At 48.9% G+C, this 26,625-nt stretch overlaps 1 protein-coding gene across 2 annotated transcripts in view; it reads left to right on the top strand.

Annotated features, from left to right (window-relative positions):
* The window catches only part of MDN1 (midasin AAA ATPase 1), a 902,759-nt gene that overhangs the window by 21,141 nt on the left and 854,993 nt on the right, over window positions 1-26,625 (top strand). For both annotated transcript variants that reach the window (XM_082250237.1, XM_082250236.1), the window contains exons 3-5: window positions 17,204-17,428; window positions 24,108-24,215; window positions 24,311-24,503. In XM_082250237.1, the coding sequence (XP_082106363.1) occupies window positions 17,204-17,428; window positions 24,108-24,215; window positions 24,311-24,503 (526 nt within the window). The remainder of the gene's footprint in view (window positions 1-17,203; window positions 17,429-24,107; window positions 24,216-24,310; window positions 24,504-26,625) is intronic.

Genomic DNA, 26,625 nt, shown 5'->3' with positions numbered 1-26,625 from the left:
AAAGGTTGGTCCGGTTGCTGCTGGAGACCGATCAGTCCTCCTTGCGGGTCTGCATGAAGGCCCTGGGTCTTGATGGTCTTGGCCTTTGAAGGTGTCCCGTTTGCTCAGTCTCACTCGAGACCGTTGCAGAAGGAGATTCTGGCAAAAGTGAACATAGATCCCCACTCATTGGACCTGAAGATTCGGTTGAGCCATCTCAAAGTCAGTTCTCTCTTGGTGGCTCCAGTCTCCTGTCCTGTCCTCTGCCAGGGCAAACCCTTCCTACCAGTGTTTTGGACAGTAGTTACCTTGGACGCCAGCCTGTCGGACTGGGGTGGAGTGCTGGGGAAGCTCTGTGCCCAGGGAACTTGGGCACCAGCAGAGTCTTCCCTGCCTATGAATATTCTGGAACTGAAGGCTATCAGACTCTGCCTGCTTCACTGGACGTGTCGGCTACGCAGCTCTCCGGTTAGGATTGTTGGACTCTCCTCAATCATCAAGGGGGGCACTAAGTGCTCTGGTGGCAAAGGAGGTGGCCGAGATTCTGGTTTGGGTGGAACACAATGTTCCAGCTCTTTTCGCAGTCCACATTCCGGGTGTGCAGAATTTGGCAGCGGATAACCTGAGTCAGGTGTTGCCTCAAGGGGAATGGTTCCTTCATCCAGGGGGGTTTCATCTCCTGTGTGTCGGTGGGTGACCCCGGACGTGGATCTGTTTGCTTCCCGCCTCAACAGGTAAGTTCAGCAGTTTTTGGCCAGGTCTCGGGATACTCTGGCCAAAGCCACAGACTCTCTGGTGGCTCCTTGGAGCCGGGATCGCCTGATTTATGCCTTCCCTCCGCTCGTACTCCTGCCTAGATTTCTTCGCTGGGTGGCAGTGGAAGGCATTCCGGTTGTGCCGGTGGCGCCAGACTGGCCTTGGCGGTCCTGGTTCGCAGACCTGGTAAAAATGGCCGTGGATCCTCCATGGCATCATCCTCCTACAGGAAGTTCTACTGTCTCTCAAGGACCGATCTTCCATCCTGCTTTACATTCACTGGCTTGAACGGCTTGGCTGTTGAAAGCAAGGTGTTGGAAGGATGAAGGTCTCTGACTTGGTGATTTACTACCCTTTTGAAGGCCAGGAAGTCGACGTCCAGGAAGATCTATCATCGTACGTGGAAAGTGTACATTTCATGGTGTGAATCGTTGCAGCTGCACCCTCACTTGTTTTCTATAGCTAGAGTTTTGTCCTTTTTACAAAAAGGGGTTGAGCAGCGATTGGCCTTGGGCACTATCAAGGGCCAAGTGTCGACCTTGGCTGTTTACTTCCAAAGTCCGTTGGCTACTAATGGCTTGATTTGCACCTTTTATTCAGGGGGTGCGTCATCTGGCTGCTCTGAGGAGATCCCGTTGCCTCCATGGGATCTCAATCTATTTTTGACTTTTCTTCTTCTAAAGCCTCCTTTTGAGAATATTAGAGATTTCTCTGCTTTCCTTGTCGCAGAAGGTTGCTTTCCTGGTGGCTATCACTTCTGCTCGCACGCAGAGTGTCTGAATTGGTGGCGCTGTCCTGTCCGCCTTATTTGGTGGTCCACAGGGTTAAAGTGGTCCTTTGGCCTAATCCGTCTTTTCTCCCTAAGGTAGTGTTGGATTTTCATGGTGTTGCCTTCGTGTTGCCTTTCTTATAGCCTAAGCATCCCTAGGTAATTGCCTTGCACTCTCTGGATGTGATTCGGGCGATTGAGTTTATCTGACAGAGTCCTTTAGAAAATCAGACTTTGTTATTACGGACAGTCCTCGCAAAGGTTTGGCAGCGTCCACTGTGACCATCTCGAGATGGATCAGGCAGACGGTTGTTCAGGCTTGTTCACTCTAGGGTCAGGTTCCTCCTTTCCGTGTGAAGGCGCATTCTACTAGAGCGCTGAGTGACTCTTGGGCTTTTCACCATCAGGCCTTGGTTGTACAGGTTTGTAAGGCAGCGACTTGTTCGTCTGTGCACACTTTTACCAAATTTTACAAGGTGGATTTGTGGGCTTCTTCGGATGCCTTTTTGGCCGCAAGGTTTTTCAGGCTGCTGTTTTCATTAAAGTTAGCCCAATTTTTTAGTGTAATGTAAAAAAGTTACGCAGAGAATCGTGATCTTTATTCTAAGCAAAGAAATAGTGATTCTCATTTTATCCAGAATCGTGCAGCTCTATCTCCCCGTTGAAATGCATTGGAAACGCAGCAAGAATGCATTAATAACGCACCCGTTACATGTTCGATGTGGTTTTAGTCACATGACCTATAAAATAAACCATACGCACTAGAGATCGACCGATTATCGGCAAAGCCGATATATGGAGGGCCGCTATGGACTTTCCCCAATATATCGGAAATGGCTTTTTATTTACCGATATTGCCGATATTTCAGGGAAAGTGCTTGTACCGGGGAGATGCCTGCAGCTAGAGGCATCACACCGGTACCGGTGTCCATAGCAGACGGTCGGCTGCCTTGTAATGACTATCGATGCGGATGAGAAGCAGCTCGGCTGTCATTCCAAGGAGCAGGAGGGGATGTTGTCCCCCCCGCCCCCCCCTTCCGCCGCCTTCTGCGACTTGCCCGGGTCTCCCATCCCACCGGGAGACCCCGGGATTCTACCTTCACCGCCGCCGTCTGACCCAGGTCTCCATTTCTTTGAATTCGGCGCTGCCGCGTACCCTGAAGTGATGACATGACATCACTTCCCGGTACTGGCGGTGCCAAATTCAAAAAAATTACAGCATTCAATACAGCCAAACTTGGCGTTTTAGACCCCCAGATCCCTCCACCACAGTACCTGTAGACATTAAAAAAAAAAAAAAAAATGTCCGAAAATATCGGCCAATACCCGATGACCAAAATATCGGTATCGGTGGTAAAAAAACCGATATCGGTCGATCACTTGTACGCACAGTAAAATCATGGTTGAATCGCAGCGAATTCACTTGTGTTTTGGATGCCATTATCACCATCTTTTTTTCCTCGTATCGACAAAATGCAGATAACACCATTTTCGAACAATTTTTCCCTTATCGTCTTTCAGGACAGGCACCTCTGAGAGAACCTGGCTCCTCCCTTCTTAGGAAACACCGCCCCAATTCATTGGATTTAAGCCTCCCTCCAGCTGGCTGCCTCAGTTCTGGTGTTTCCTCCAGCGGGCAGACTCCGTCCAAAGAGGAGCTTTAGCTGAGGCCAGGAGGCTGAAGCTACAAGGGAGTCAGGTACTCTCAGAAGGCGGTCAAGAAAGACAGCACCGGGGGGGACCCGCTTACCTGTCTTCCGCAAAAAGTTATTTTATCACCCCAGCCCCGCTCAGGGGGGGCTTCCAGGCTGGGGGGCCTGCTTACCACGCTCGGGGAGAGCGTCCGCCGATCGTGCAAACCGCCCCCCCAACTTGCAGCCGGTGTGGAGCAGCCGTGCCGGATGACGGGGGACGTCACTTCCGGTAGGGGCGGGCACTTCTGGCGGCAACCGCGACTTCCGGTTCCGGGTCGCGGCGGTGAGCGCGCCAGATATGAAAGGCTGGTGCATTCAACAAGCTGGGGGACAGCTGCTTGGAAACAATCGTGAGCCACTCCAAGAGCCATGTCGGAGGCACAGGCCTCAGGGACTGCTCCGGGGGAGAACAGCACCAGCCACCATAGGGTAAGGAGACCTGGGGTGGTTTTCCCTTACCTCTCCCACTAGCTCCATTTTCTTTCCACTAAAGGCTCTCTAGATGGCATCCGCTCTGAGGGGAGTCTTCTTCCGAGGCCTCTGGGAGGAGTAGCGTTGGAACGCAAGCTCTCTCCCGGAAGAGCCGCGGACCGGAAGTGACGCATCTCCGCCGATGACGGTACTTCCGGCGGACGTACCTCCTGCGGCTCCGGACTTCCGGGACCCCGTAGGAGGATTTTACAACAGTTTTCCCTAATATAAAGTGTGCAGACATGTGTGGGCTTCGCCTTTGAAGATGTCCTGAGTAGGACGAAACGTCAGGCACGTCCACATGTCGACACTCTTCTCCTGGTTATCCTTTCTATGCACATTGATTTGTCCAGATTGTGAGTTGCCATTTTATATTCTACCACATATTAAAGTTTAAGGTTTACTATGCCATTGGAGTCTTCTTCTTCATTTTTGAGGTTTGGTATTGTCACTACCTGCTGCATTAATTGATCTGGATGCCGGAAGCCTGCATGTTTTGGAGTGATCTTAACGGATTGGTTCCTTCAGTTAAAGGACCCTCTCCTTGTTTTTCTCTACTACACGCTCATTTGACACACTCATTTCCCCCCCTAACAGGAGGTCATGAGGTTCTGGTAAGCAGACATCTTTTACCACGTGATGCATGCGGGGTTGATATTTCCATCTCACTGATTCCATCTTCTGGTGGCTGGACTTAATCTTTTAGTGTGGATCATCATTTGCATCTGTTGGACTTATTTCTTCATAGTGATTTTTTCCAGCATTTACATCTTTGGCGCTGTACTTTGTATTATATTTTTTTTGTCAAGCTTGTTGTTTGTACTGGCTGCCTTTAATTATTATTTATATATCTGGAGTGTGACCGAGCGCTGTCTTTTTTCATTTTTTCTTTAAGGGGATTAGGGTGGCTGAGGGTCACACTGTGGGATCTTTTGGTGATGGTCGTCACTAGTAACACCCTCTGTTGGGGCAAGCTGTGCGGGCTGGGGGCATTAGTAGGAGTGAATTTTTTTTACTATGCTTTTTATATTAAATTGCAGAAAACCTCTGAGAAATCAAAGGCAGCCCATATTGCCAAGAAGAGATGCCCTTCCTGCAAGGAAAATATGGGGGAAACGTGGACTAAACCCTTATGCAGAGAATGTCTGTCTAGAGAGTTTAGTAAAGGAACACACGGAAAGTCAGAATGCAGATTTAGCCCCTTCTGTCAATGAGCTTGCTAGCACTTTCCAGTCCTTTAAGGATTTGTTTGCTAACATCCAGCTTCCACAGAGTTCCCCCCCCCAGTCGGCACGGCAGGAAAATGCTCCAACACCGCAGTTACTACCCTCTACAAGTGGGGAGGCACCTGCGGGTTCTGAACGTCAGGGGGAAGAGTGCGATAGCACACCCCCCAATTCCCAAGGTGAATCTGAGGCAGAGGGGTCTGAGGGGGAATCCAATAGAACCTCTAGATACAAACTGTCTCTAGAAGAGGTGGAGGGCCTGTTAGGGGCTATCCACACCACTCTGGGAATCCAGGAAGAGAAGAAAGCCTTATCCCTACATGACCCGATATATGCGGGTCTAGGCAAACCTAAGAAAAAGGTTTTCCCAGTACACGAGGTCCTAATAGACACCGTAAAGAATGAATGGCAGGATCCAGAAAGGAAACCTTTCTTTTCAGGGGCTCTAAAAAGATTTCCTTTTTCTGAGGATGATTCGGCGGTCTAGAACAAATTGCCTAAACTGGACGCAGCCTTTTCACGAGTCTCCAGGCATACAGATTTGGCTTTGGAGGATATGGGGTCGCTCCCGGATCCCATGGATAAGCGTGCAGACTCCCTCCTGAAAAAAGCTTGGGACTCAGCTCTAGGAAACCTAAATCCTGCTATGGCAATTACTGTAGTGGCCAGAAACATGGAGTATTGGCTAACTCCGATAAAGGCGCACATTGAGGCGGGTACGGGTAAGGAGACCATATTAGCCTCATTTCCCATGTTGCTACAGGGAGTAGCATACATAGCGGATGCCTCCGCAGAGTCGGTGCACATTACGGCCAGGTCATCGGCCTTAACCAATTCGGCTAGGAGAGCCCTCTGGTTAAAAACATGGCAAGGAGACGGGGGTTCTAAAGCCAAGCTGTGTGGAATCCCATTTACAGGGGACCACTTATTTGGTCCAGGATTAGAAACAATCCTAGATCATATGGCAGATCGAAGGAAATCCTTTCCAATAAAACAGGGGAAAAAGACAGGAATCAACAAAGTCTTATCCCCAGAAGAATTTTTCGGCTCCAGGGAAATCTGAAGGGCAGAGAAAATCCTGGAGTGAAAGAGGGAAGGGCCGTGGGGGGGCTATTTTTCGCCCCTCCTGAACAGCCCAGAAAGTCTCAATGACAACCTCACCACTGTGGGAGGAAGATTGGGGACCTTTCTCCCTCGGTGGGAAGAGATCACCTCCAGCCCCTTTATCCTGCAGATCGTAAGATGGGGTTATCAGCTGGAGTTCTCAAAACCCCCTCCGGCCAGAATGTTAATCACCCATCTGCCAAAGTGCGAAAAGAAGGCCATGGCCATACTCTGCTGTCTCTTTAGGTCCTTGAGAGAGAAGGTCATTCGGAGAGTTTCACCAAGGGAAATGGGAGAAGGGTTTTACTCCCACATTTTTGTGGTAATAAAACCCTCAGGCAGCTACAGGTTAATCTTAAACCTAAAACCCCTGAATTGTTCATCAGATACAGGAGGTTCAGGATGGACTCTGTCTATACGATAAGAACTATCCTCCCCCCCCCCCCCCCCACAGTGTTATATGGCCTCAATAGACCTCAAGGATGCCTACCTGCACATTCCCATTGCAGAGGAAAGCCAAAAGTTCCTGGGGTTAGCCGTAAGAACAGGGGAGGACATTCAGCACTGGCAGTTTCAGGCCCTCCCTTTTGGCCTCTCCTCTTCCCCCCCCCGAATATTCACAAGTCATAGCAGAGACCTTGGCATTTATGCGGCTACAGGGATTGTCGGTCATCGTGTACTTAGACGACCTGTTATTGTTCGCCCACTCCCAAGAGCAATTGTCCAGGAATCTCCGGGATGCAACATGGATTCTGGAAGGTCTGGGTTGGCTACTGAATCTAGAAAAATCCTCCCTAGTACCAACACAAAGGATATTGTTCTTGGGTTACGAGAGACTCCAGGGTCCAAAAAATCTTCTTACCTCTGGACAAAAAGCAGAAATTAAACAAGGCGGTAGGACAGTTGCAAACCAACCAAGCAATCTCAGACAGTCTATGTCTATACTGGGGTTACTAACAGCCGCCATCCCAGCAGTTAAGTGGGCAGGCCTACATTTTCGTCCCTTACAGCTATTCATTCTGGAAGCTTGGGACCGCAGCCAGGACTCTCTGGATACATTAATCCACATCCCAACCGCAGTAAAAAGATCCCTGTGGTGGTGGAGAAAAACCGAAAATATCTCACAGGGCCTCTGTTGGGTTCATATAGCCTCCACCATCATCACCACGGATGCAAGCGGCACAGGCTGGGGGGCCCATCTGGGATCCAAACTAGCTCAGGGGACTTGGGGACCGGAGGAAGCAAAACAATCCTCCAACTGGAGGGAATTAAGGGCAGTAGAGGTAACCCTCTTAGCCTTCCAGGAAGACTTGCAGGGATGCCGCATCCAGATCGGGTCGGACAATGCCACAGTGGTGGCATGCGTAAACCGACAGGGGGGAACCAGGAGCAATCTCCTATGGGGTGTGGCAAAGAGGATCTTGCAATGGGCCGAGGTCCAAGTTCTCTCTTTCGGGCAGTTCATCTCAAGGGAGAGTTAAATCAACTAGCCGACTTTCTCAGCAGAAAGACTGTAAGAGAAGGCGACTGGATGCTAAATCAGGTGGTGTTAAATGGAATTACCCAGAGATGGGGAATACCGAACATTGACCTGTTTGCCTCACGGCGGCAGAACACAGACACCAATTTTTTTTTCCCAAGCAGATGGGACGGAGCTCTAGGAGTGGATGCTCTAGCTTAACCCTGGGGGTTCCCAAAATCTTATGCCTTCCCTCCACTGGTGCTAATACCAGTGGTCTTGAGGAAGTTTCAGGAGGAAAGGACGACGCTAATCCTTATAGCACCACATTGGCTGAGGAGGCCGTGGTTCTCGACCCTAAAGCACCTAGCGGTAGAACCCCCCTGGTTTTACCAGTGAGAGAAGATCTCCTCTCCCAGGGCCTAGTACTCTGTCCTCAGGCACAACATTGGAACCTTGCAGCTTGGCTTCTGAACTGTTAAGGAGCAAGGGTTTCTCGGGCCAACTGGTGCAGACTCTGCTAGGAATCAGGAAGAAAGACACAGAGCATTTACCTAAAAACTTGGAAGTTTTTTAGAAACTGGTGCAAAGCAAGCTCCGTAGACGCAGGAAGCCCAGTGTCAGTACTCGAGTTCCTGCAAGAAGGGGCAAACAAGGGGTTAGCCATCAGCACCCTGAAAAGCCAGGTTTCAGCCATTAGCGTGTTCCTAGAACTTCCACTGGCAAAGGATGCGTGGGTGATCCGGTTCTTTAAGACTTTGAATAGACAAAGACCAGCAGGAAGTCTCCCATTTCCAATGTGGTATTTGTCCTTAGTTTTGCAGGCTCTCACTAAAGAGCCATTTGAGCCATTGGAGTCTTGTTCGGTGAAAACATTAACCCTCAAGACTTTTTTTTTTTTTTTTAGTGGCAATCACTAGCGCCAGACGGGTTAGTAAGTTAGAGGCCCTTTCAGTTAAAGCACCTTTCTTACAAATTTTTGCAGATAGTGTTATTTTTAAAACAGACCCAGCATTTCTTCCCAAGGTGGTCTCAAAATTCCACAGAGACCAGGAGATGGTGCTACCAACATTTTGTTCAGATCCTGTGAGGGAACAGGAAATTAAGTTTTCACAAACTAGACGTCAGAAGATGTGTTCTGCAATACCTAGAGATCACAAAGGAATTCAGAAAGTCAGTCATTTTTTGTTTTAACAGTTCAAAAAAGGGTACTAAAGTGTCCAGACGCTCGATAGCCAGATGGCTTAGACTAGCCATTAGTGAGGCTTATAGGCTTTACGGTAAGGAAGTTCCTATGGGTATTAAGGCGCACTCTACAAGAGCAATGGCGGCCTCTCAGGCGGAAAGAGCTGGAGCTACCCCGGAGCAGATCTGCCGGGCAGCAACCTGGTCCAGTTATATAACCTTCTCCAGGCACTACAGACTGGATCTACTATCCGCTAAAGATCAGGCTTTTGGGCGCAAAGTCCTGCAAGCGGTAGTCCCACCCTGAAAGTAAGTACTCTTATCCTCTCAGAAGTGCCTGTCCTGAAAGACGATAAGGGAGAATTAAAGTTACTTACTGGTAACGTCTTTTCCAGTAGTCTTTCAGGACAGCACTATTACCCACCCGAAGACTGAATATAAGATGATCAGAGGATGGAGGTTAGTATGATATATCTTTGTGTCTCCCCAGTGGCCGGAGGTACTCTTGAAAAACTGAGGCAGCCAGCTGGAGGGAGGCTTAAATCCAATGAATTGGGGCGGTGTTTCCTAAGAAGGGAGGAGCCAGGTTCTCTCAGAAGTGCCTGTCCTGAAAGACTACTGGAAAAGACGTTACCAGTAAGTAACTTAAATTTTTTCTGCAGCCCAAATTTCAGAGCATCTCTAATACTCAGGATTGTATCAGACATTAGGCCTATCTAGAAGGGAGTTGTCTTACATGAAGCTTTTAAGCCTGATGGTAGCCTTCTTTAGGTAGTACCTAATGCCTAGTTTCAGTGCAGACCATTGCAACTCAATGGCAGCATGGGACAAACCGACTCTTTTCTTGAACTGCCCAATGAATGTGCCCTGCATAGCAATACTCTCTGACCTGGTTAATATCCAACCTTTTGCTTTTCCCCAAAAATGTGGAATGTTCTCATGACGGATGCCAGCCTGCCGGCTGAGGAGTCATCATAGATTCTTCCTCAGTGCACTAAACTTGGTCCTCGGAGAAGGCTGGTCCTGGTATGGTGAGGTAGCTGTTCCCCCCCCCCCCCCCTCTCCCCCTGGAGGGTTTTGGGGTGGACGTGGGCGCCTCCTTAGGACGGTCTGACCCCTGGGTTTCCCTCCCTGTCAGGCACTCCCCTTTTATTCTGTCCCCCATGCTACCTCCCCCTCCCCCTCCCCCCTGTCCACTTATGCTGGGGCTGTGTGGGTGGTCTGGTCCACCTCCTGGGGTGGGGGTAGGGTGCTGTTGGCGATGGGGTCCGGAGGGGTGCACCACTGGTGCCTGGACGATTGGCTGGGTGGGGGGGTAGGGGGATGTATCTGGTGGGGGCTCCTGCCAGGACCCCTTGCCCTGCCTGCCTGGGTCTGTCTTCGAGGCCTAGGGATCACTCCTGGGTCCCTGGGAGCCTCGTGGTGCTGCCATTTTGCTCTAGCCTGTGTTTCTATGGACGGTGGCCATTTTGTGGTGGTTTTCCATTGAGAATAGCGGTGCCATTGACTAGTCCTGTGGGCGTTTTTTTTTTTTTTTGGCAGTAGGATCTCCTCCTCATCCCCCTGGTGCTGACTCCTGGATCTTTTCACTTCCTGATCGCAGCACGTGAAGTGCAGACTATCCTGGTGGCTGCAGGTGCATTTTTCTGCTGGGTCGTGAGTCTGGTGGGGTTCTCTCCCTCTCTGCTGAGGATCGCTTGGTGCTTGTGCCTGGCGACCGGGTGGTGCTGCCAGCATGGTGGGGGTTGTCCCTTAGCAGTGTTTTACACTGCTCATGGAGGTTTTGGATCACATCTCTGCGCTGACCCTCTCTCTGAGGCTGCGGGGCCCTCCGGGTCCCGACTCTATCGAAGCCTGACGGCAGTCCTGGAGTCCTTTGTGGTGGTGGTTTTTGGGCGACGGGCTAGCAAAAAGTGCCCCCTGCGTTCCCCTACCTCATCTGTCTCGGATCCTGAATCTGATTCAGCTGCCACGGGGGTAGGTCACCCTGCTCGGTCTGCGACCACGTGCCCGTGCACTGAGATGGTGAGGATGATTCCTCCTCCACATCTGTAATCGCACACAAAAAGGCGCTGGTGAAAGCACTGATTGTATCTGTGCATAATACCTTGAAAATGGAGGGCGCAGCTGTGACAGAGGTGCAGGTTCCTTTGGCACTCCCAAGCTATCCAGAGCGGCAAAGGTGTTTCCTTTCCTCGCCTATTGTGACAGAATTTTCGCTAAAGTGAGGACGACCAAAGCATCCCTTAGGGTCCCTAAGCAGTTTGCTAGATGATACTCCTGTGAGGAGTCTGGTCTTAAGGAGTGGACTGTTCACCGTTGGTGGACCCTCCGGTTTCCAGTATGAACAAGGCAACCATGATGCCGGTTGAAGAGACCCCGGCCTCTTGAGGATGCAGCTGACAGGAAGGCAGAGGCTGTGGCCCGCAATATGTATTGTACATTCTGGCTGGTTCGGCACTGAGGCCGATATTCACCATCGCCCTGGTGTTGCAAACTCCGACTGAGTGGACCAAGCTTTTGCGCCGTGACCTGGAGGGAGAACAGCTCCGCCCCCCCCCCCCCCCTGCCTTTGCTGAGCTGGTGGACGAGCTGGTCCAGGGGCTGCAGTTCATCTGTGATGCCTCTTTGGATGCGGCTCCCCTACCTAGTGCCTCGGCTCTAATTCGGCAGTGGTCCTTCGGCGTGTCCTTTGGCTTAAATGCTAGTCTGCCGTTCAGACTTCTAAAAAGGCCTTCACTGATCTCCCCTTTCAAGTGGATCGCTTGTTTGGGGCTACCCTGGTGACGACATTAAAGGTCTCACAGGGGGAAAGAGTACTTTTTTCCCACCGGCCACTAAGGGCAGGAACCTCATCGTAGATGTGGGCTCTCGTTTTCGGCTTTCATCCCTCAGGGTCGACTGACAAGGGCTCAAAACCTTTCAGGTCCTCTTGAGGGTCCAAATGAACCTGGTCTGGCAAGCTGAGAGTGCTCTTCTCCAGACTGGGGGGGGGGGAAGGCTCATTCAGCGTGAAGGTGCGCCCTTAACCGTATTGGGGGTGGGGTGGTTTTCAGATCGTGGATTTCCCTGGTACAAGACAAGTGGGTCCATGAAGTCGTTCAGTCCGGCTACAAGATTGAGTTTCACTTTTGTCCCCTGGCAAGGTTCTTGGCTCCCAACTAAGAAGGCCTTAACTGATCTCCCATTTTTGGGTGAACGCCTGTTTGGGTACTACTCGGATGAGTTAATCAAGGGCCTAATGAGGGGTAAGAGTACTCTGCTACGCCAATCCTCAAGAGGCAAGGCAAAGGTAAACTGTTCAGGGCCTCTGACAGAAACAAGAAGGCTTGTTTGGGTAAGCCCAAGACTAGCCAGTCCGTTTCGGTGGACAAATCCTCTTCTGCATGAAGGGGGCGCCCTCACCCGATTCTGGGGTGGGGGGACGTCTGTGTTACTTTCAGGAACCCTGGACATCTGCTTCAGGACAAATGGATTCACAAACCTAATTCCTTCAGGGTACAAGATCGAATTTTGGTCTCGTCCACCAGGCAGATTGTTGCCCTCAAATCTGTCTGTCTCCGGGTCGCTTGAAGGATCTCAGGGAGGCAGTGCAGGATCTCCTTGCACAGGGAGTGATTGTGCCGGTTCCTCAGCAGGAAAGGTTTCAAGGTTTTTATTTTAACCTGTTGATGGGGCCCAGAAAGGAGGGCAAGGTGCGTCCAATTTTGGAACTCAAGTCACTGAACCTGCTTTGTTCAGGTGTGGAAGTTTCGGATGGAATCCATTCAGTCAGTGGTAGCGTCTTTACATCTAGGGGACTTTCAGGCCTCCATTGATATCAAAGATGTGTATCTGCACATCCCTATATACGGGGGTCATCAGCGGTATCTCCGTTTCGCAGTGGCGGAGGAGCACTTTAAATTTGTGGCATTACCCTTTGGTATAGCCTCCGCTCCAAGAGTCTTCACCAAGGTTTTGGCTCCGGTGTTGGCTTTGCTCCACAAAAAGGGGATTGCGATCCTCGGATATCTGGACGATTTCCTGCTGAGAGCAAGTTCTCACCCAACCCTGTTGGGGCGACCTGTCAATCCCGGTTCAGACCCTTCTTGAAGTTGATGGTCCACCCAAACTCGTGAAGTCTGTGCTGACTCCGTCGGTGCGATTGAATTACCTGGGTATGATTTTTGGACTCCTCTGGCGAGGGTCTTTCTCCCCGGGGACAAACTTCAGATGTTCCAAAGCGAGATCAGGTTGCTGATGGAAAGCGATTTCTCCTCCCTGCCGACTTGCATGCGGGCTTTAGGGCGGATTGTGTCGACCTTCGAGGCAGTGTCATTTGCTCACTTTCACACAAGACCTCTACAGAAAGAGATTCTTGTCAAATGGAACAAGGATCCGCAGTCCTTAGACAGAATGGTATGTCTGAGCCGGTTCACGAGGTTAGAGCTCTCGTATCTTTGGTCGCCCGCTCTGAGCCAGGGCAAGTCTTTTCTACATTTGTTGTGGACAGTGGTCACCACAGGTGCCAGCATTTTGGGCTGGGGTGGAGTGCTGACCAGTCTCTGTTCCCAGGGAATCTAGTTAATGGCGGAACCCTTGCCGAAAGATGTCCTGGAGCTCAGGGCAATCAAGCTCTGCCTGCTCCTCATGACTCGGGTGCACGGTTTTCTGGTTCAGGTACAATCCAACAATGCCACATCGATCATTAAGGCGGCACAAAGAGTGCCCAGGCGGCCAAGATCCTGACTTGGTCCGGGAACATGTTTTGGCTCTCTCCGCAGTTGACATTCCAGGAGTGGACAACTGGCAGGCGGATTACCTGAGTCATCAGGTTCTGGATCAGGGGGAATGGTCCCTGCATCCGGGTATTTTTCATCTCCTGTGTGCCTGGTGGGGAACTCCGGAGGTTGATCTGTTTGCGTCTCGTCTAAACAAGAAGGTAAAGATATTTGTGGGCAGGGCTCGAGACCCTCTGGCCGATGCCGCAGATGCATTGGTGGTTCCTTGGGGCCAATATCGTTTAATTTATGCCTGTCCTCCGATACAGCTGTTGTCGAGGTTCCTCCGCAGGTTGGCTGTGTAAAAGGCGCCAGAAATTCTGGTGGCCCCGAACTGGCCTCGCCGGTCGTGGTACGCAGACCTGGTAAAGATGGTTGTCGAGCCTCCTTGGGGGCTGCCTCTGAGAGGATCTGCGGTCTCAAGGGTCGATCCTCCATCCTGCTTTACGGTCGCTGGTTTTAACGTCTTGGCTGTTGAAGGCCAGTTGTCGAGAGACAGAGGTCTCTCTGAATCTGTGAATCCTACCCTGTTGAGGGCTAGAAAATCGAATTCCAGGAAAATGTATCGTATTTGGAAGATGTAGATTACCTGGTGTGAATTGAAAAAATTGCATCCTCGCTTGTTTTCGGTGACGAGGGTCTTGTCTGTCTTGCAGAAAGGAGTTGAGCGGTTTGGCTTTGGGCACGATCAAGGGCTAGGTGTCGGCCTTAGCTATTTACTTCCAACGTTGGTTGGCAACTAATTAATTGATCCGCACCTTTTTTCAAGGTTTGCGTCATCTGACTCCTCCTCCCTTTACCTCTGTGGGATCTGAATTTGGTTTTGTCTGTTCTTCCAAAGCTTCCTTTTGAGAATATTAGGGGCATATCTCTGCCTTTATCTCAGAAGGTTGCCTTTCTGGTGACTATTGCTTCTGCCCGCAGAGTGTCTGAGTTTGCAGCGCTTTCCGGTTTGCCTTATTTGGTCGTTTGTAAAGTGGTGATTTGGTCGTTTGTGGAGATAAAGTGGTTCTCCGACCTAATCAGTCTTTCTTTCCTAAGGTGGTGTCTGATTTCCAACCCAATGAAGATATTGTTTTGCCTTTGCTCTTTCCTCAGCCTAAGCATCCCAAGGAAATTGCCTTAAATTCTCTGGATGTGGTTCGGGCGATCGGGGTTTACCTGTCGGCCATGGGGCCTTTTTAGGACATCTGGTTCTCTTTGTCCTTACTGAGGGCTCTCGTAAGGGTTCTGCTGCGACCATATCCAAATGGATCAGGCAGACAGTTGTTCAGGCCTATTCATTGAAGGGTCAGGTTCCTCCTTTTTCCCTGTGAAGGCGCATTCTACTAGAGCGCTGAGTGCCTGCCTCTTGGGCTTTTCGCCGTCTGGCATCTGTTACTCAAGTGTGTAAAGCGGCGACTTGGTCGTCCGTACATACTTTTACGAAATTCTACAAAGTAGATTTATTGGCATCCTCGGATGCCTCCTTTGGCCGTAAGGTTTTGCAGGCTGCTGTATAAAAGAGACTTGTTTTTTTTGTTTTTTTTTTCGGGGCTGAATTTTTGCTTTCGGGTAAGCTCCTGTTGGTACGGGTTGAGCTTTTTGTTACCCAGTTGGTTATGTTTTTAGCCTTGGAAATACATTACCAGTTTTGGTTGCGTTCTTCCCACCCCTCATGCCTATACTGCTTTGGGATGTCCCAATAGTGAAGAAGCATAACAGCTGCATCTGTCAATGGATGATAGAGAAAACTGTTGTAAAAACGTACGGTAAAATCCTTTTCTCTGAAGTCCATTGGTAGATGCAGCACCCGCCCCTCTACTTTGGGGGATGGTTGTCTTTTCACTGCTTGCTACGAAACTGATAAACTCATATGAGAGCACAGCGTGTCTGGGGTTATGTCGTGAGGGAGGGCGTTTTGAGCGAAAACTTGTCACTGCCTAGTCTACTCCTATAGATGCCGCAAAACCCAATAGTGAAGCATAAGAGCTGTGTCTGTCAATGGACTTCAGAGAAAAGGATTTTACGGTAAGTTCTTACAAAAATCCAGTTTTTAACTGTTTTAAGAACATGTGATGTGATCTATTGTAGGAAAGGCAGTGAGCCACATACTTCGCTCACCTGGACCTGCTGCTTCCAGCAGGGAATGCAAATCTTTGTCGCTGTGGAGAGCAGTTTTTCCCGTAGGGCCATAAGTGCCAAACTTTTGAATAATACACCACCAATAATAACACCATTTTATAGTTTGACAGTCATAAAATCCTGGTTTCCTTTTAAGTGGCCTTTGTGTTTTAGTCAGCATGTACATGCATCACACCAGTTAGGGCTCTTTCACATGGGCGTTCCGACCAGATCCGCCTGTCAGTTTTTTAGGCGGATCTGATCGGATGCCCCATTCAGCCCTATGGAGCAGCGGATGTCAGCGGTGACATGTCCGCTGACACCTGCTGCCATCCGCATCCGATCCTGTCCGTGAAATCCGGACGGATGGAAACCCTATTTTCCATCCGTCCTGGGGATCGAATCGGATGGGATCGCATGAGAGCGGACAGGCGGTCTGCTCTCATCCGATTCCCCATAGAGGGCAGTGGGGCTCTGACACCTCTCTCCCCGCACACAGTGCGGAGACTGAGCTGTCATCCGCTGGCTCAGCGGGGATCGGCGGATCGATCCCCGCTGAGTAGAGTTCGGTCCGCAACGGAATGTGGACCGTGTGAAAAGGGGCCTTAGGGTCCTTTCACACGGGCACTCCGTATGTCCCTTTTTTTTTTTTTCATCCCATTTTTTTTGCGGATGAAAAACGGACACAATGCATGTCAATGGGATTGCGGATGTCAGCGGATGACCATCCAATTTGCATCCTTTCCTATCAGTTCTGTTTTTTGGATTGGAAGAGAGCCCTATTTTTCTTCTTAAAAAAAAAAAAACAAAAAACGAACGGACGCAAAAACGGATGTCAGCGGTGTCATCCGTTTAGATCCACAATCCCATTGACATACATTATCTCTGTTTATCATCCCCGTTTATCATCCGCAAACGGATGGGATGAAAAACGGACATGCGGACCGAATGACACAAGTCTCATCAGTGTCTGTGTAAAAAAAAAAAAGTGCCAGAGCGGATCAAAAAACGGTCCGTCCCATGCTAAAGGACCCTTAGGCCTTCTTTTTGCTGCTTTTTTCTGTTGTCCGTCAGTGCAAACATCAACTATGCTGTGGCCTAACTTGAAACCTTCCAAACTATTATTTTTTTTTCCTAGTTTTAGTGCCGGTTCACACTATAGCGTGTGCGGCGATCGCATGTAATATCGGAGCGTACTGCTCCTTCATTACATGCGATCGGATGTGCAGTGCGAATTCAGCCATTCACTTTGTATGGCTAAATTCGCACTGCACACGCACAAAAGTCGCACATGACCCTTTTTTCAGCCGCATCAGGATCGGATCGCACAGTGGTTCACACTTGTGCGATCCGATCCTGTGCGAACTGTCAGATCGCACTGCAATATGCGATCAAACTGGGGGTGTCGTTAACATTTCATTGACACCCCCTGCGTATCGCATATGGCAGTGTGAACTGCCAAGTGCGTATGCGATGCGGGAACAGGCTGCGAAATTCGCAGCCTTCCCGCATCGCACAAGTGTGACACGGCACTTAACAAGTACAGACTTTCTAAAACCTAGGGCATTGTGTAATGCTACCTGGTCCCCCATTTCCCCCTGCCCTATGTGTTAACCTTGACACTTATGGAGTCTGTTTTACTTTAGGATTTAACCTGCTTTTTTCTTTTTTTTTTTTTTCTTTTTTTTTATGCTCAGGTTTGCATTACAGTATTTTCAAACAGCTTCACCAGTATTCCAAAGACTCTTTCTGGAAAGCTGTGATACCAGTGCAGTCCGCTATGGGCGGCGACGGATGAAACTGCGAGACCTTATGGAAGCGGCTTACAGATTTTTGCTGCAGGAGAAATCCTACTTTAAAGAAATGTGGGACTGGAGTGTCTGTGTGCCTCTGTTAAAAAGCCATGATTTAGCTGTCCGATGGTATGTGTATTTTATTTTTTTATTTTCTTCCCTTACTATAAACTACTGATATTTATCAAAGCATGATTTTTTTTTATTTTTTTTTTATTTTCCTGCTAGGAATTTCATGTCTAACAGTTTTAATTCACCTAACTCAATTTTTTCTATGATAAGATGGAGTAGACCGATGGGAAAAATTGTCTTGTATAGACTTAACTGTAACACTACAAACTGAAAAAAAACATTTAATTTTTAATCTTCAAAGCACACTCGCCCAACCATGTTGCCATACTTTTATTTTGAGCAATCTGAGAAATCACTTTGAAAAACCTCTGCATTTCTATCCACAGCCATCTTGAGTAAGGGGAGATCTTTTATAAAGCATTTACTTCTTGGAAACCATCTGCCCTTAGCTTAGGCACAAGGCAGAAGAGTGTGTTTACCTGAGAGCCCCTCCTCCAGATCAAAGAAGAAAAAAAAAGTCAAGACTCCTGGGATGTATGACAATTTTTTAGCCTGAGCAATTGAAGACCCGTTCAGGAAAAAAAGTTACACAAATATACTTTCCTATCTTTTTACTAATGCTCGCAGCATAAGGATTAAAAAGTTAATGTTGATTGAGAGTATTTACTTCTGCTTTAAGACCTCTTGTGCATGGCCATATAGTATGAGAGTACAGTGTAAAATACCTCTGTTGTGTCCAGGAGCTACAGCTGCAGCGTATTTTTGCTCTTAATGCTTTACAGAAAACTCAGTAGTGCACACGTACCTGCCAGCACCAGCATGTACTCTTGCATGAGTATAGGCACATTTTTTAAAATGTAAAATGTTATGGTTTGGAAAATAAACTTTATACAGCCATCTAGTGATCATAATTTTGCAACATCCCACTACTGGCAGATCACAATAGCACTGCAGGTGGGATCCCCGCTTCAACACTGACAGTGTTGGTGGTGGATGCAAACAAAATGGCATAATCTTTGGCCTGCCTTTTTGAACTGTAGACAAACATATTTCTTTAGATAAGTGAATGGAGAGTTTTTGGAATTTGAAAAGGAACCTAAAGCTCCACATGCTTGATGTGCATTTAACTGTTCACTTTAGGTCAGTGGTGGTCAGTTCGCTCTTGATATTTGAAAGCCTATGCTCTCGATATTGGGGAGCCTTAAGTGTCTCCCCAAGATCACCCAAGAGCGAAGCACATAAAATTCAGTAAATAGGCATCATCGGAGGCAGCAGACACATGACCGGATTTACTTGGACTATGGACATGATGCAAAAGATGGCCAGAGACTGCGAAGCGCATACAAGAGATGGCCACAGACTGACTGCAAACCTATTTTGTACAGCAAAAAGGAAAATGCAATAAATTGCCAAAGGGCTACATGTTGGTCTTCAGGGATTTGGGTGGTCTGTAATCCATCTTTATGCACTTTTTTGCTAAACCAAACATATTTTTTTTTTGCTAAGCTCCTGAGTATTAGTGCTTGGACCGATAAGAGGGTAGACCTCTAAAATCTTGTCCTGAAAATGTAACTGATAAAATAAAGTGCAAATAAAGTTTGATTGTTTCTAAACCCCCTGCTGCTTGAAATTTAGCTGAAAATGTACATCTGTAATACTTTGAAAATATTGGACAGGCTGTTTCCTATAGTAAAATAGACTTTTTTGTATTGAACAGACTAAGCATTTGGAAAGTTTGAGGTACAAAAATGTAGTCAGTGGAGTTGCTCACTTTCTATTAAGATCAGCCACAACTGCATGTTTTGCACTTGGGCTTTATCAGGTAAGGCATGACCTACGAATCCCCCAGGTCAAATGGGTGATGCATGATGTAGACGTACTTGGCTGCTCTGTTGTCCTATTTATTTTGGACCAGCCATTTTATTTTTCTCTTGCGTCCTCTGACAGACGCAGCCTTTCCAAGTTTCATCACAATTGGGTAATGGCGCCCTTTGCAGGAGCAGGCTAGATAGTGAAACTTGATCAAATTTTCACTAGACACACCATTAGGGGTTGTCCCTATAGACATTACTCTTAGGCACATTGAGCTTACAAATCAGTTTCTTAATGCCTAGCTCAGGAGTAGGACCTAGGATAGATACCCTTCTGGGACTTCGGTCTCAGTTTTTTATTTTTCTGTGCAAAATGTTTGGTTTTATTTTCTTAACTCACTATCTCTAGCTAGTCAGGGGGATCCTCCTGGAGAACTACAAGCGACAGCCAGGCTGGGCTTCGCACTGGATAATGTAGATCCGTACAGTACCCCAGCCTGGCCTATGAGCGTGTTCAGGTTGTGGTCTGCCCAGGCCTCGCCCCGACGGATGGGGGATCAGCCCGCGGAGAAATTCTTCGCTGAGACTCGTCAACCTGGAACGCCCTGTGTTGCAGCGCCCCCTCTTGGCTGACTGCACCCCCACTCAGGGTGGGAGGCGAGCTTTATCGGAGCGGAGCCGGTGATCCATGGTTTGGTGAGTGGTGCTACCCCCTCTGTCCCTGGGACAGTCCTCTGGGGAGGGGGGGGGGGTGTTGTGTGCCCACTCCATGGGGATGTCAGAGCTGTGGTCTCTGCGAGGCCCCCCTCGGTCTGGACGGACCCTACCTCCCTGCTCCTTTTTAGAGGCGATCTAGCGGCGCCCACTGTGGGGGGTGGTGGTGTAGGGCCCCTACCTTGTCCTCGGGGGGGCTTTCTGTAGTGGATTCCCGCGGTGGCCAAGGTCCCTGGGCTCCTGATTTTCTGTGCCGTTTTTGATGCCATTTTGGGTGAGGGCAAGCCTGGCTGCATCAGTTTAAGGGCAGCAGCCATTTTTTGCATTGCTGTGTGCTTTTGGAGCCGTTTTTGGCACCGTCTTGGATGTGGGCAAGCCGCATTGTGAGGGCGGCAGCCTTTTTTTCCTGTGCTTCCCCTATACTTTCTATTGGCATCCAGGTTTGTGTAGCTCAGGGCACTTTCCGGCCTCTAGTGATTTTGGTCACTTGCTTCAGCCATCTTTCACTTGCTGCAGAGGAAGCGTGGAGAGCGGTTTGTTTTCTCTCTGATACTTTTGGGGGAGTTATTGGTCTTTAGGGCAGTTTCCTTAAACACATTTGCTTTTCTCAGTTATCTCATTATATTAGGGGGGACTCTGGTAGCAGCGCGGGATCACGGTGCGGACTGCAATCGCCGATTTAAAGGGCCATTGTTCTTTTTTTTTTTTTTTGTATATCTGCCAAAATGGGAGTCCCAGAGTGACCATTTCCCCACTGATCTTGTTTCTGCATCCGGATCACCTTCCCTAGCTTCTTTATCTGCAGCCATTGAAACTTTGGCGTCCAAAGTTGATCTTGTCATATCAGTTAATATTCTGATTATTAGCCTGATATGGTTGCCACGGACACTGCCCTCCCTGAGGGATCCCTGTCTGCACATACAGATGGTGAGGTGGAGTTGTCCTCTGCTGCAGCTGTGGAACGCGCTTTGGGTGAAGCACTTATTCGCTCCCTTAGGGAGACTTTGCACATTGAGCCTACCCAGTCAGGTAAGCGGGTTGTCTTCGGCTCCTGCAAAGCCCAGAAGTCGGGTCAGGTTTTCCCCTGCCCCGAGGAGTTTCGCGCCATAGTGAACGAACAGTGGCAACGCGTTAAGCACGTGCTGGCGGGGCCTGAGAGTTTTCAACGCCGCTACCCCTTTGTGCATCCAGCTGGATGGTGTCACCTAAGGTGGACCACACGGTTTCCGGGTTGAATAAATCCATGGTGGTGCCCGCGGAGGACTCCCCGGTGTTTGGACAGGCGCGTGGAGTCGCTTTCCCGCCCATGCTGGTTTCTCAGACGGTTACGGAATGGATTCAGGTGCTTAAGCGCAACTTTGTGGCTGAGTCGGTTCCCCCGACTGTCATTGAGCTCACGGACCAAATGGCCCAGGCCATGATGTACCTGTGTCGTTTCCCTTGCCGCTAGATTGTCTGCGGAGGGGATTGTACTCCCGCATAGTGTGGCTGAAGAGCTGGTCGGCAGATATGCCTCTAAAAAGTCAGTGTCTGATATCCCTTATTTTGGGGGGGGGGGGGGACGCCTTTTTGGGGACTCCTTGGGTGAGATTGTCAAGGGTCTCACGGTGGGTAAGAGTACCCTCCTGCCCCAATCCACAAAGGGTAAAACACCTCGCGCGCGGAGGGGGGTCCGTCCTTCAAGGCTCACTAGGGGCTTTTTCGTGCCTCTGGGGCGTAGGGAAAAGGTAAACCGTTCAGAGCCTCCAGAGAGGACGAGAAGGCTTGGTCAGAGGAGTCCAAGCATAGTCAGTCTGCTTCAGAGGATGGTTCATCCTCCACATAAAGGGACACCCTTACCTTCCTCGGGGGTGGTGGGACAGTCTGCGTTGCCTTCCAGAACCCTGGGCGTCTCTGGTTCAGGACTCATGGGTTCACAAACAAATTTGTTCAGTGTTCAAGCGCGTATTTCGTTCTCGCTCGGGCAGACGGGTTCTTTTCACCATGTCTCCGTCTTATCTCAGGGATCGTTTGTGGGCTCCCAGGGAGGCAGTGCGGGCTCCGCTTGCACAGGATGTGGTGGTGCCTTTTCTTCGGCAGGAAAGGTTTCGGGGGCCTTTTGTTCACCCCTGTTCCCAGTGCCCGGGTATCCTGAGGCTTCACCAAGGTTTGACTGGGGTGTTAGCCTTGTTTCTGCTGGGGGGGATTGCGATCCTCGGGTATCTGGACGAATTCCGGTTGAGCGCGTCTCGTCTCAACAGAAAGGTGGAAAGTTTTGTGGCCAGGGCTCGAGATCTTCTACCAGACGCCGCGGATCCGTTGGTGGTGCCTTGCACCAGTACCAGCTGATTTATGCCTTCCCCCGATTCTCCTGTTGTCAAGGTTCCTCCACAGGTTGGCGTTGGAACGGGTACAAGTGTTTCTGGTGGCCCCAGACTGGCTTCGTTGGTCATGGTATGCAGACCTCATAAAGATGGTTGTCAAACCTCCCTGGTGGCTACCTCCTGAGAGAAGATCTGCTGTCTCAAGGGCCGATCTTCGACCCTGCTTTACGGTCTCTGGCTGTTAAAGGCCTGGCAGTCGAAGGCCAGGTGTTGAGGGACCGTGTTCTCTCCGATGCTGTAATTCCTGCCTTGCTGAGAGCTCAGTAGGCTACCTCCCAGGAAGATTTATCGTACCTGGAAGGCGTACATTGCCTGGTGTGAGTCGCAAGGGTTGCACCCTCATTCCTTTTTGGTGGCGGGTCTTTGCTTTCTTGCAGAAAGGTGTGGAGCAACGTTTAATGGTCTGGTGTCGGCCTTGGCCATTTTCTTCCAGCGTCCCTTTGCGACTTATTCCCTGATCCCCACTTTTATTCAAGAGCTGCGTCATCTGGCTCCTCCGCTGGGGGCTCCTTTGCCTCCGTGGAATTGGAATATGGTTTTTGTCCGTTTTTGCAACGACCTCCCTTTGATATTATCGGAGAACTATCTCTGCCTGTGTTGTCCTAGAAAGTTGCTTTGCTGGGGGCTATCTTCTCTGCTCGCAGAGTGTCTGAATTGGCCGCTCTGTCCTGGCGTTCGCCTTATCTGGTCGTTCATAGGGATAAGGTTGTTATGCGACCCAACCAGTCTTTTCTCCCTAAGGCAGTGTCTGCCTTCCACCTCAATGAAGATGTTGTTTTGCTTTCGCTTTGTGCACAGCCCAAGCATCCCAAGGAATTTGTCTTGCGTTCGTTGGCTTTGGTTCGGGCGATCAAGATTTAGCTGTCGGCCATGGAATCCTTTAGGAAGTCTGATTACCTGTTTGTCCTCCCTGAGGGATTTCGGAAGCGTTCGGCTGCATCCGCTGCCACCTTTTCTGGATGGATCAGATTGACTATTATTCAGGCCTATTCCCTTGAGGGCCAGGTGCCTCCTTTCCCTGTGAGGACACATTCTACTAGAGCCGTGAGTGCCTCTTGGGCTTTTCGCCATCAGGCTTTTGAGGCTCAGGTGTGTAAAGCGGTGACCTGGTCGTCTATGCACTTTTACCAAATTCTACAAGATTGACGTGATGACATTCTGGGATGCTTCCTTTGGCCACAAAGTTTTGAGTGCTGCGGTTTGTGAAAGAGACCTGCTTTTATCTGGGGGTGAAATTTTTGTTCTGAGGTTAGCTCCTGTTGGTGAGCTTTTGTTGCCCTGTTGGCTACGTTATTTTTTCTGGTCTTGTTGACACGTTGCTATTCTGTTGGGTTGTCTTTTTCCCACCCCTCACACCTGCACTGCTTTGGGACATCCCAATCGTAATGAAACTTGGAAGGGCCGCGTCTGTCAGAGGACGCAAGAGAAAATAGAATTTTTGTAAGAACTTACCGTAAAATTATTTTAAATCCTCTGACAGACGCAGACCCGACTCTATATTTTGAGGTTGGTTGTCTTCCTTTACTGCTTGCTATGAAACTGATAAGTAAGCTCAATGTGTCTAGGGGTAATGTCTGGAGGGACAGCCCTTAAAGGTGTCTAGTGAAAGTTTTTTGATTAATTTTCAGTACCTAGCCTGCTTCTGCAGAGGGCACCATAACTCAATCGTGATGAATCTTGGAAAGGCTCCGTCTGTCAGAGGACTCTGAGAAAATTAATTTTACAGCAAGTTCTTACAAAAATTCTATTTTTTTTTTTTTTTTTAAATCTTGTAGCACCGGGTGTTAAAAGCCAAGATTTTGTCTACTTACTTTTGACCCTACCTTAACAAGATGTTCATTATTTCAGGTACACCGCCCATTGCCTTGCTTTGGTTTCATCTATGTCTGATGAGAGCAGTCAGGCCTTTTTGAAGAAATTGTTTGGTACAGATGAGCTAATGCATTTTAAACTTCAGTAAGTATCTTTTTTTCCTTCATCACTCTATTTTTTTTTTTTTTTTTGCATGGTTTGGAAAGAAAAGATGACCTTTTTTTATTTATCTATTCCAGGCTGCTGGATGAGCTGCACAACCAGACCATTGAACAGGGTATTTTATTAACCAACACAGAGAAGTCCTTGTGGTGTAAAAAGAAGGACCAACAGTACACACAGGGTCAAGTTGTATCCAGAGATCTCTGTTCACGAGTTGTGCCTGTTTGTGGAATATTGCTTCCTAAAAAAATTTTGAAGAGCAAAGAGCAAGTAAGTAATAGTTGTAATTTACTTATGTTTTGCCTAAAGTTGAACTATAGTCGGAATATTAAGTCCCAATAGATCACTATAGTGTGCCCCCCTTTTGCAGGTATAGCTATAAAAAATAATAAAAAAAGGTACCTATACTGTTAGAAAATGCAGTATTGCACTGTCTCACCCTGCTGTGGACGTGCTCAGTTGCTCCCTATTCTTGGCACTGTGCCTAAAATCAGAATCGCTGGAGGCCGACCAGCTGACTGCTTTAGTTTTTACTTTGCTGGAGGGGGAAGAAAGCAACACGAATTGCACACAGGTGTTTATTTACGAAATCCTAGTGAGTGCAAAATCAGGTTCACTTCTGCATTGAAACCAATTGGCTTCCAGGTTTTTTTACCAAAACTTAATTGAACAAGCTGAGGTTAGAAGCAGATTGGCTACCATGCACAGCTGCACCAGATTCTGAATGCACCAGCTTTAGTCTACCCCAGTGTGCTAAGGTACCACAGATTGGGAGAGAGAAAAGCATTAGAGGTGACAGGACAAACTCTGCTGCTTGGGAGACACAAAAGAGTTAAAGGTATAAGTATAGGGCCGGTTGTTTTCACGCACTTCATTTAATGTCCCCATCTTTTTTCCTTCCTTTCCATCACAGGGATGGAGACGCAGTGCTTCACCTTACTTGTGTCTCATTTAAAATCCCAAACTGCCTTTACTTTACAAAGGTACAAGTATAATGCATTATCTTATCTCTCTAATTCTCTGTCCTTTTCTCCATCATGGGCAGTCTGAACTTCAGCACTGTAAAGCTTCTATCAGCCTTCCTCTCTCTGAGCCAAATCATACAATCAATACTGGAAATGAACATATTATGTTCGGAGAATGTGACCTATAGTTTTTTTTTTTAAATCAAAACAACTTTATTGCGTACTGAAACACAACAGGAGATATACAACAAGAAAAGGCTGCGAGATAGCCAATATAGAACAAACCAGTCCATAAATCTTGACAGTCAATGCCAGCTCACGAGAGTACATAGCAATTAGTAGAACAATGTACACAGATATGCGATAAATTGAAACACAATGCATTAGGAATTACGATGTACAAGTAGTGGAAGAATTTAGCCATTTATCCCACACTTTATGGTATTTCTCCGGGCAACCTCTATTAACATAAATAAGTTTTTTATAGGGGAGAGTGCTATTGATCTCGCTAATCCACGCCGCCAAGGTAGGCACCGCCTGTTGGATCCAATTTTTGGCCAGCAATTTACGGGCCTGAAACAGGGTCTCCTGCAAGAACTGGGCCACGTGCTTGTTAATCTCACCATCTGGAAGGAGTCCCAGTAAACACAATCTAGGGTCGAGTGTCACAGGCGCGCCCATCTGATCGTGGAGGAACCGGACCACTTGGGCCCAGAACTCGCGGACATTGCCACAGCAGATGGTCGAATGTGCCAGTCGACAGCAGACACTTGGGGCAATGGGACGCCTGGGTGGGACGAAATTTAGCCATACGTACAGGGGTAAGGTATGTACGGTGAAGGATACATACATGAGTAAAGCGATCCGACATTTTAGGGGAAGCACACTTAGCGCCCATCAGTACATCCTCCCAATCCTCATCCAGTATCTCTCCCAACAAAGGTTCCCATTTGGGTTTCAACGCATACGCGATCTTGGTGGCCGCGGGCGTAAGCAACATCTCGTACAGAAGGGCAATCAGCTTACAGTGGTCCGCGCCCATGAGGACCCTAGTCAAGTCCAAGGGTTCCACCATCGGATAGTCCACCGGGAACTGGGCCCGCAGCGCGTGATCGAGCTGCATGTATCGGAAATACATATGAGATGGGAGGGCAAACTCCTGCTTAAGTTGGCTGTACGACTTCACTGCTCCCCGGTGCAATACATGGGAGAGCAGGAAGACACCCCTAGAGATCCAGACACTGGGATCAGGTATCTGTAAAAGTTCTGGTAGAAGTTTATTAAACCACAGCGGCGTATCAGCGTGTAAGGCCTCGCAGCCCATCTTCTGCATCGCCAGGTCCCAGACACGTCTATAGTTATGCAAGAGACTCCCACGCGGGGAGGACCCGTGGGATCCCTTCACCCCCCGAAGGAGGTCACAGAAT

Source organism: Pelophylax lessonae (genome assembly GCF_965119305.1).
Source record: "Pelophylax lessonae genome assembly, chromosome: 3".
Taxonomy (NCBI): Eukaryota; Metazoa; Chordata; class Amphibia; order Anura; family Ranidae; genus Pelophylax; species Pelophylax lessonae.
Note: the sequence above shows the minus strand (reverse complement) of the source record. Positions and strands in the feature narration are given on the sequence as shown.